Raw genomic sequence first — 10,980 nt, 5'->3', positions numbered from 1 at the left:
AGAGCTGGGGGTGGGGGGAATAGGTCTCCTCAGTTCTAGCCCAGTGCCTTATCCACTAGGCCCAAGTAGAAACTATAAAGATCTGAGAGAGAAAATGTTACCACCTCCCCTGTGTTAGACACCCTGGCAGAAATGAGTTTTCAGAAGGGATTTCAAGGCCTGATCCAGCAAGGTGCTGAGCACCTCTCAGGATCAGGCTCTAAGGGTCTTATCCAAAGCCTAATGAACTCAGTGGGAGTCTTTCCATCAACTGCAATGGCTTTGGTGATGGCGGTTGGTCTGAAGTAGGGATGGTATTCCATGGTGCTGGGGAATCTTAAGGCTTGGTTTACTTGCCCCCAAAAACACATCCGTAAAGAAGGCCCCTCCCGGGTGAGTAGTATAGTGGGCAAGGCTGGCTTAGTCCGAATGTTTTAATGTGTATATACACTGTAACATGTTTGACAGGCGCAGAATAATACTCCCCATTGGCACAATCCATAGCTGTGGTCAAAGGCATGTTTGTGGATTTAGGGAGGATGAGTAACAAGAGCATGGCCAATGGGTTGTGGACTATGTGGCTCCACGGGCCAATACTCCCATGTGATAGTAGGAGCCCTGTAAGCATAGATGATGCTACAGCCTGTGGTGCACAGAAATGGCAGGGCTGGGGCTCGTGCTAAGATGGGGTTCGTTGCTGTCCTCTGCACTAAGCCCATTTTCGCTAGCTTTGTGGAGATCATGATCCACGCTTGTGTGTCCTCCTTTTTATTTGAACTCCCCCTTGAGTGTCATGAGTTGTCCTTTCAATAATCTGGAGGCTTACCCTCACTGCCTAACCTCTTGCCTGTTCTGAATGGAAGAGCTCTTCTTTTCACAGCTGTTCTTTAGAGTGGACTGTTTGTGGGAAGATGCCAGCATGGTAGTCCAAGCTGTGGGTCAGTTGCTGAAGAAGAGTTAATTCTGGGCTGTCTGGTGGCAAACGTACATCCTTTATACTGCCGTTGCTCTTACCTAAAAGAGTAACGAGCATCAGTGAAGCATCTCACAAAGTGATGAGCAAATGGAAGAGAAATCACCCAGAATGCAAGCCTCTGAGGTGTGCATCTTTTGCACATTATTAAACACATGCCTCCCTAAAGATCATGTGTATGGTGATGTACTAATACAGCCACTCTTAAGAACAGCAGTGAAAGGATCTCTTCCATTCAGTAGATGACATGCCACCGTGAACATTCACTGGGGCATGAAAACACTTCTGCATTTTCTCATTCAATAGAATAAACATTTATTTAGATTGCAAATTTTGAGGGCCAAAGTCATGTGTTTGTACAGCACCTTGCACAATGGGGCACAGGTCCATGAGGAAGCTTCTAGGCTCTACAGCAATATATACAATGATGATGAAAATCTAACGGGTAAAATTGTCCTCTTGCAGCTTCACTGCAGATCTCTGATCCACATGATTCCTTCTGCCGTTGTCTGCGCACATGCCCTAAAAACTTCTGAGTTGATGCTGGTAACGTTCATGGGAAGTGAACATGAATGTGGCCAAAGCACATTCTCTCCAAGGTTCAGCTGAATATCAGTGTGAAATTTTTCTGCATTTACCCAGGTCTACTTTAATGGCTTTTTCATGCCCACTTAACGGCCACAGTGGAGCATTTAATAGCCAGAGCAAATAGCCTATCCTGCAATGTTCCTGGTGTTATTCCTGTTCTGCACAAATGAGAAACAATTGAATGCAACCCTCACCCCAAATGAAATACCCTCTTCAGAGGGTTTGGCACATTCATGTTGCCACTTCTTCTGGCTTTCCAGAGGTGTCCTACTTGGTGCAGGCCTAAGATAATTGAGGGTGTTTTTGTTTTTTTCTTTTAGATATTCTTATCACTTAGCCTTTCATTACAGCACAGCAGACACTTGTCAGACAATGCGCTTTCCTCTAACACTCTGATCATAAGCTTTTCTACTAATACACATTCTTAAGTCCTTTGATTCTCTCCTAAATTCTGTCCCCTCCTCTATTGGTCTCTCTGCCTGCAAAGAGCAATGGGGATTTACAGGTGAAATGGTCATCAGCAGGTCTGTCAAATTAATAAGGGAGGGAGTGACCTCTATAGAGACTGGGCCCACAAGAAGTAAATTTTAAGTTACAGGGTCCTTTCAATCCTGAAGTCCATTTCTGTATGTAGGTCATGATCCTGCAGCCCTACTCTCATGAGCATATGGGTTCGTCTGCACACAGAAATTAAATTGACTTAATTAAATCAATTTAGTTAAATAGATTCATAGATAAGGCCACATTGTTGCAATGGGAGCTTATGTTCAGCTGATTGTCTGTCTGTCTGCCATGACCCCCCGGGTCTGAGTTAACTGCTCCCAGGATAGAGTCCCCCGTCCATTTGTATGTTTGCTTGCACCCAGCTTACCAAATGATCCAGATTGCTGTTTCTGTGACCCGGCCTCTTCTTTATTACTACTCCCCTAGACTTTGTGTCATCTGGAAACTTTATCACTGATGATGTTTTGTTTTCTTCCAGGTCCTTGATTTAAAAATGTTAAACAGTGTAGGGCCAAGAACCAATCCTGGTGGGACCCCACTGTAAAAGCACCTGCCCAGTGATGATTCCCTAGTTACAATTACATTTTTGAGACCCATCAGTTCGCTATTTAATGTGTGCCATGCTGATTTTTATATTGTTCTAGTTTTTTAATCAGAATATAGTATGATACCGAGTCAATACCTTACAGAAGTCTGTGTGTGTTACATCCACACGATTACCTTTATCAACCAAACTAGTCATCGGGTTTTGTTTTGTTTTTAAACAAGTTGGTTTGACAAGTCAGAGAGGAATCTAGATGCTCTTGAAAGTCCCCATGAGGTTCTTATCTGCATCTTTGAGCGCCTAAATACCTTTAAAAATCTGACCTTTGGTCTTGTGTTTATTGAGAGAATTCTGAACCCCACTCCTCTGAAAACCAGACCACTCTTTTAAGGTGTCTCAAGTTGGGGGTGGGAGGAATCAAAATTGAGGAACCTAAAAATCTTTTCATGTTCTGATTGAAAACCGTGGTCAGAGCTTCACGCAGCAACATTTTCCCTCTCTTCAGTCTGATTGGGGTGTGTGCATCCCTCTATTGATTTTTTTTTTTTTTTTTTGGTCTGTCTTGTTTAAAATGACCTTGATTTTTCTTTTTTGTTTGCTTTGATTTTTTTTTTTTTTTTTGCAAGGTGGGGGTGAGGGTTGTTTTGGGTTGGTTTGTTTGTTTTGTTTTGTTTTTGTTTGTTGGGTGAAAGTGTGCCAGTATATAGCACTGGGGCCTCTCTTGAGTAATTGATCTGTTACCAGAGCTGAAGCGTTCCCTTCACCCAAGCTATTTAGGGCCAGAATTTTCAGAAGGGCATAGTACTCACACCTGGGGCCAGATTTTTCCAAAGTGCTCAGCCCCCAGCGGCTCCCGTTGTGACATTTAACAGCCCAGTTTGTGCCTCCATTGTGCTAAGCACTACTGAAAATCTGCTCCCTTATTCTGGGGTCTGAATGGGAGCTGAGTTCTTATGAAAATCTGGCCCCAGTTGTAACTAAGCCCTTCTAAAAATTCTGGCCTTAAAGGGCCAGTGCTTTAGTTCGGTTTAGAGTGTTTTGTACCTATGGGAATTCCTCCCACCACCATAGTACCTAAGGTCCCCAAGTTGGGGTATCACTTGGTATCTACATTCACTTTCTGTCCTCTAAGCGAGGTTTTGAGGCATAAAATCTGATGGTGAAGCAGGCTCTGAGACTTGGCTTGTAAAACCTGTGTCTATTCCCAATGTCCTAGTGCTACTTGGTTAGGGAATAGCCTGGATTTTGTATTTTCTAACCCTGCTTCTGGTTTCTACAAGGAGAGAGGAAGGGAAATAGATCTCGCCACCTCCCCATGGACAGAGATGATTTCATTAGAAACTGAAATATCTCTACCTCAATCCTCAAAGTACTTCGGAAACAGGTTCATAGGGTTAGGATAGTGTGGTGTGGATATTCTTGAGGAGCACAAACCCCAGAGACCAGCCCAGCAGAAGGGAGCAATGGAATTCTGGATGGATTTTTTTTTTTTTTAAATCTAATAAAATCCCACCAAGGAGTTGAGATTTTCTTGGACTTCTCTGGCCTTGGTGCAGCAGCGAGAAGAGAACGTTCGCATTAAGAAATGGGGGAGGGATTGCCAGTGAAAGGAAATCAATCCCCATTTGGAAAAAGCACTGGGAAAGCCAGGCTAAAAGGCACTGGATGCCAAGAGCCACCTCTGTTGCATCACAAATTGGTTTTACTGGGGGGCAGATGCTCAGATAATGCCAGAGGAGCTGCAGCCACTGAGTAAGGGATGTAGTTTTAAGGCTAGTGGTTTGGGTTTTTGTTTTGTGTGTGTGTGTGTGTGTGTGTGTTTTGTTTTGTTTTTTCCTCCCCAGTGAAGTGGTTTGCCCCTGCTGGGATCCCACAGTCCAAAGCACACCCTACTTCCTGTTTTTGAGTAGCTACCCACTGGAAAACAAGGAAGAATAAGGAGTCAAACAATTGGCGATCCGTTTCAAAACTTGTTTATTGAGATCTTATTTCTCCAGGGCAAATAACGCGGGGTTGTTTATCATTTTAAGACTCCTTTGGCGTAAGCTATAAGGCATGCGGCCCATTGGCTCGCTCCGGTATTTTATACGTAGATCATGCCACAAAAATTAAAATAATACAGGGCAACCAACCATTTGAAAACCAGCGCTGAGTCTCCTCGATAGTTAGGGGAAAGGGAACCTGTGTGTGTAATTATGCAGCTTAAAATCAGAGCCTTTGAATTCATCAGCAAACTAGGTAGGGAGCAGACCAGGCTGCAGGAGAGCACAAATATGGTGAAATAGAGACGGGAACACGTTGCTATGTTAGGTGTAAACGGGTCTCGGGCAGGTGGGAAAAGGGCAGGCGTGTTTTATTCATGAAATGTCGCAGGATCGCCTCTGCCCAGCTGCGTATTTCATAACCGTGTAATCCCAAAAGAAATCCAGGGAACATGTAACTTGGGCCACGAGGCCCCACTGGGGGAGACTAGATGTCCTGGACGGGGGATTGTTTTAACAAACCTTTTGAACTTGCTTGTTGCCCGGCTTCAGGCGATCACAACCCAGTGATCTGTGTGAACGCTGCTGTTTCCGCTCAGAACACGCGGCTAGGACCAGGTGGATTCGTTGGGTTCCTATTTTAATACCTTAAGCCCAGTGTTTTCTCCCAAACCCTCTGCCACTGCAAAGAAAAGATTTAACTTTCCCCCCTTTCTTTTCCCTGCTTAACGGACGCGATGAGCTGCGCCCCGTGAAGTTGTATTTGTGCTGAAGGCGGACAGGTAAACAGGACTGCAGGCAGGCAACACAAACCAAATGGTCTTTGTGGATTTAAAACTTAAGTGGAGTTTCTAAGTTTTTTCCCCCTCCCAGGCTCGAGCATTTTTTTTCAAGAGCTCGTTTGCTTCCGGGAGTCCAGAATAACCCGAGTTCCTAGTTTGAGTTACTTTTCCATTCCCTCCTTCGATTGTTTCATATTTAGTATAATTTAATCCTTTCCCGAGACCGCTTTAAAAAATAACCCGAACCAAGTACATTTTACAAACCCCTGGAGGGATGGAGGTAAAAAAGGGAAACGAAAATCTCTTTACCTTGGACGGGAGACGAAACTAAACTGAGTTTTCCTCACACCCACGAACTGTCGTGAAACAAGAAATCTTAACTCGTTTCAAGAGTAATACATTAAAAATCATAGCATGAGGCGTTGATTGTTTTTAAAATAGCATTTGGTTAATGGGGGGGGGAATGCATTTTCTTTACCAGCATTTCTGAGTAAAAAATATTTCCTGCATTGAAATGCAAGAAAACACGGATTAAAATAAACACAGGGTTTTTTTTAAAATTTAAGTTAATTAGAGCTTTTATTAAAAAAAAACAATTTAAACACTAGTTTGCGTTCATTGTTTTATTTTCAGACAATCAACCATGCTTTTTAAAATCTGTCTTTTCTCTATTTCAAAATTCTTTTGCAGCTGCACAAACACAAAGAAAAGCTCCCCAGATATTTTAGCAAATGCGACTTTTTTTTTTACAAACCGTTTTCTTTGTTTTAGAAACACAACCCCCAACAAACATCTGATCGTTACACAGACAGCTATCGCTGGACTAATCCTATCTTTTTCTCCCCTCTCGGCTACACCACAATACTCATAATATTCCCAGAGACTAAAATCTGCGCAGGTGAAGATCCTATACCATAATATAAACGAGTCCCTTTGGTTTTCCCCCCTCTTCCTCTGGTTTTTAAAATTCTTGTTTCTAACCACTACATTTGATTCCTCTTCCACTATCCCCACAAAAGACGTTAGAAGGGAAAGTCCTGCTTTGCCGAACAAGACATTTGGTTGGGTCTGCTTGCGCTTTTTCTTTTTAATGCAAACGCTTCGATGTTGTTTCTGTTAACAAGCTCCCTCAGATACCAAATCCACATGAAAATACCAATGAAAACGAAAAGCAAAATGCAATCTCCTCCTTAATTTTAATTGGTATATTTTGCAGACTCCCTTTCCTTTGGATTTCTTCCCCAGTCTGACCTGCCAGCCAGTTCCACGACACCACCCTCCCAGCTCACCTTTCCTGGTAAATAGCTCGGCCGAGAGACTAAGGCTTTGGGTTGTTTTAAATGGCTTTGATTTGTTTTGCTCGAATTTACCTAATTCCTCCTCCTGGCCTCCCAAGCCCCAGTGCTGCTGGAGAAGCCTGGAGCTGGTGCACTTGGGGCTGGCTGCCTCCTTGCCCAACAAGTCCAAAGTTCAGCTAAAGTTTGGCTGATAAAAACAGAACCAATCGAAAGGTTTCAGCCACCCGTATAAACGCAACGAACTCTGTCAAATCCAGGCCCAGAGCAGCTGCTCCTCTTCTGTGCCCCCCCCAAACCCTTTACCCACTACCCCCCTTTCCATTTGCATCCTGCAGGAATGACTCTCCCTTCCCACTGATTTGCATATCTTATATTGCCTAATGGAGGAGATCATGGCAAGGTAGAGGTCTGCCGAGCCCTCTCAAAGGAGATTCACCAGGGCACGGAGGAGGAGCAGGTGTCTGGGGCTCACGGGGGGAATCTAAGACTTTGGGGTGTTTTTAACCTACCTTCCCTCCCCCCCCACCCCACCCCTACCCCCCTCCCCTTCTCTCTCTCTCTCCCCTCCTGGTAAAATGGTGTCCAAGCTCAGCTCTCTGCAGCAGGAACTTCTGAGCGCTCTCCTCAGCTCCGGTGTCACCAAGGAGGTGTTGATCCAAGCCCTGGAGGACATGGTGCCCACCACCAGCTTCGGGGTGAAGCTGGAGAACCTGCCCCTGTCCCCAGGCAGCGGGACGGAGGCGGACAGCAAGCCCGTCTTCCACACCCTCACCAACGGCCACAACAAGGGCAAGCTGTCCGGGGACGAGGGCTCCGAGGACGGGGACGACTTCGACACCCCGCAGATCCTCCGGGAGCTGCAGGCGCTCAACACGGAGGAGGCCGTGGAGCAAAGAGCGGAGGTGGATCGGATGATCAGGTACAAACGGGGCTCCCTCTTCTCCCCCCAGCCCTGCAGCCAGAGGCCCAGGTGGGATGAAGGCTCGCTTCTCGTTCACTAGGCAGCGTAGTCCGCGGACTCTGAAACCCAGGTCACCCCAGCCCCTGGGAACTTGCCCCTCATCTTCCCCCCCCCCCCAAGCAGGTGACCAGGGAATCGATTTCTGACCGCGTCTAAACGCAGCAGGAGCCCCCGCGTCTGCCAGGTCACTTTCTGCCCTCGCCTCCTGGCGTGCTGAGCGCAGGGCTCGGGCCCAGAGAGGCACGTGTAAATAAGTAAATCGGAGTGGGGTTTTTTTGTATGCTGTATTCCATTGAACCCCACTTTGTCAGAGCGGCTATCTGTGCCCACCCGCGGGGGCTGGGCGCCTCAAACTAAACTTTAAAAAGGAAGAAAATAGACCCGAGGCAGCGGCGATGGGCTTTGTTCTATTTTAAAACTAGATTTGAAAGAGTCCCTTAAAAACTCCTTCCCGACTCTATTTCTCCTGCATACACCTCGCTTTTAAACCACACCCGGGCAGCCCCATAACCCGTAGCCAACCAGTCAGGTGCAGATTCTGGGGTTCTCTCCTGCCGAGTGGATTCGCGGTGGGGTGGGGAGATCTGAGGATGGACGTAAAAAGAAAATAAAAAACGAGCTCTGAGCAGATCCAGGCACTGCCGAGCGAGCCCAGCCAAGGAATCAAACTTCGGAGTAACTTTGCGCGTTGAGAGCCGGTTTCTTGCCTGCTAGCCAGGGGATGTTGATCAAACGCTGAAACGCTTCCCCGAGCTCTGTTGCCCCGTCAAGGTAGTTAGTTAGTTAGTTACTAATTATCCACGTCGTTCATTGTTTCTTTTTCGTTAGCAAAATATCAACTAACCCCAGCCCGGCCCTTTATTAACCCCAGGGACTGGAACAGACCAGGAAAGTCTCTAGCCGAAGGCTGCAGTTTCTTAGCGTAGAAGCGAGCTGAGAAAATGCTTTTCGGTCCGAGGGTCACTTTTTTTTTTACTCTTAATTCGGATGCCGAACGAATGCAGGATCTTCGCGTAACTGAGCCCTGGCTAAATACCCGTGCAAACAGCCAGACCCACCCGTGTGATGACCAAATCCCCGGGCACGGGTGGGAGGCCGCATGGGCGGCTCGGAGTGGGTATTTCAGGGGCTGGTTTGGTTTCGAAGCGTTGCAAATGGGCCCATGCCGGGGCCAGTTCTTAGCGAGCTCCCAAAGAGGCGGAGCAGCGGCTGGAGCCGGGGATTTCTGTGCTACCCGGGGCTGCTTTCGGAAGGAGCCGGAAAACTTCTCTCCGCGCGGTGCGGGAGGAGTTGGACCCCGCGGGGGCTCCCCGCTTCTGGGCCGCGCTGGCGCTTGTTGCCCGAGGGCGGCGGAACGGAGGCAGAGGGGGCCCGTCCCGGGCGTTACCTGCACCCTAGTGCCCGGGCTCTGGGCAGCGCCCGCTGTGCCCGGAGCAACCCGAGGGCCGCCCGCGGGCTGCGCTCTTCCCTCCGCCTGTTCCGGGGCAACCCCAGCCGGCCGCACGTGGAGCAGGGGGTGTTATTAATTTATTTCTATAAATCATCAACCGAAAGATACACACGGGGCTGCGGGGAGAGGCGGGTTATTCATTGGCGAAGCTGTAAAGCAGCCCGCGGGGGGAGAGGAAAACCCCAGGCGCGGGTGTCGGGTGGTTGGTTTTTTTTTTTTTTTGGCCTTCTCTTAAATAAATAAACACGCGCAGCGCCGGGCTCGCTTCAAAGGGTGCCCAGGAAAGGAAGGAGCCCGGCCGGGGGGCCCGGTCCCGGGACCCCAGCTCCGGCCGCTGCCAGGCGAAGGAAGGAGGGAGAGGGGCAGGGCCAGGTCGGGACTCGCTGGGGGGGGATCGGGTTGATTTCTCCCCCCTCCTCGCCCCGCGGGCCGTGCCCAGGTACCGCTGCCCCAGCCTGGCCGCGTGTCCCTGGCGAGCCTGGTGCCAGCGGGGCGGGGAATGGGGCGCTGTCCTCTGGGGGGGGGGCGGGGAGGACATCACGGCCATGGGGGGGACCTGGGGCAGGGGGAGGACCCCCCCCTCACAGCCGGGTATCTTCAGCAGAAGCCCGCTGGAGCTGGGGCTGTCGGGTCGGGGGAGCGCTGCGGTACCAGAGCGGGGCCTGCACTCCCGCAAGGCAGCGAAATCCCGGCCCCGGGGCTTCCAGCGAAACCTGGCGGGGAGACACAGCGGGGAAATGCACGGGAGGCTCCCTCTTGTTTGTGTACAAAGCGGGTGTTTCTAATGCACCCAGCTGTAGTCCCCAAGGCCTACAGATTGCACGTCCAGTTCCCTTGATTTAAATAATACAGAGCCTCCAGGAGCCCTAACAACACCTAATAACCATCCAGCATAACTCCAGCAGCGTTCAATCAATCTATCCGCCGGGGATTCACCTAGCCACCTCCACAGCTCCTTTCCACCCCTTGGGAAACACCCGCTCTCTCCAAGCCCTCGATCAAATGGACTAGAATTCTCTGTATAGGTGTATCTGCTGCACCCAATTGTTTGTCGTGTCTGTTGTGGTGCCCCAGTCTGGGCCCCTGTTGTGCCAGGCACAGGGCTTGTATGTCATCTGCAGACACTTTACAATCTGTACAGCTGAGACAATAACCAGGGGCAAAACAAATGAGGGGGGGAGAAGGCCGATTAGCTTAATACTCCCTTAAAAATGACTTAGCTCAATGACACTGGTGAAGATGCATTGATCAGACTAGAAAATTTCCCTGTAGTGTTGAGGGTGTTTTCTGACAAGATTTGCACTCTCTATCTTCATTTGCCTTGGCGTGCTCTCCTGCCATTTAGGTCCCCGGAGAGTTCAGGTGTGTGACAGTCCACCCCATGCTCCTCTCATTACACCTGTCCTCTTCTAAAGTAGATGAAGGTCTGAATTCTGCCCCCCTCCCCCAGTGACACCTGTGTAACCCCACTAAAGCTGGTAGGTTTGCATGGACAATAACTCGGGGCAGAATTTTGCCCTTTCAGTTCAAAGCTTGCCTTTGGTGCAGACAGGATCCACTCAATGTGCAGCGGCAGTGAACAGAATGTTGGGAATCCTTAAGAAAGGGATAGATAATAAGACAGAAAATATCATATTGCCTCTATATAAATCCATGGTACGCCCACATCTTGAATGCTGAGTGCAGATGTGGTCGCCCCATCTCAAAAAAGATATATTGGCCTTGGAAAAGGTTTCAGAAAAGGGCAACAAAAATTATTAGTGGTATGGAATGGTTGCTGTATGAGGAGAGATTAATAAGACTGGGACTTTTCAGCTTGGAAAAGAGACGACTAAGGGGGGATATGATTTGAGGTCTATAAAATCATGACTGGTGTGGAGAAAGTAAATAAGGAAGTGTTATTTACTCCTTCTCATAAC

The 10,980-nt window shown here is 48.4% G+C and overlaps 1 protein-coding gene across 2 annotated transcripts in view; it reads left to right on the top strand.

Annotated features, from left to right (window-relative positions):
- The first annotated feature begins 7,225 nt into the window (after positions 1-7,225).
- HNF1B (HNF1 homeobox B) overlaps positions 7,226-10,980 on the top strand; it is a 58,243-nt gene continuing 54,488 nt past the window's right edge. For both annotated transcript variants that reach the window (XM_065418277.1, XM_065418276.1), the window contains exon 1: positions 7,226-7,569. In XM_065418277.1, the coding sequence (XP_065274349.1) occupies positions 7,226-7,569 (344 nt within the window). The remainder of the gene's footprint in view (positions 7,570-10,980) is intronic.

Source organism: Emys orbicularis, chromosome 17 (genome assembly GCF_028017835.1).
Source record: "Emys orbicularis isolate rEmyOrb1 chromosome 17, rEmyOrb1.hap1, whole genome shotgun sequence".
Classification (NCBI taxonomy): domain Eukaryota; kingdom Metazoa; phylum Chordata; order Testudines; family Emydidae; genus Emys; species Emys orbicularis.
This window is presented reverse-complemented; position numbering and strand designations above follow the sequence as displayed.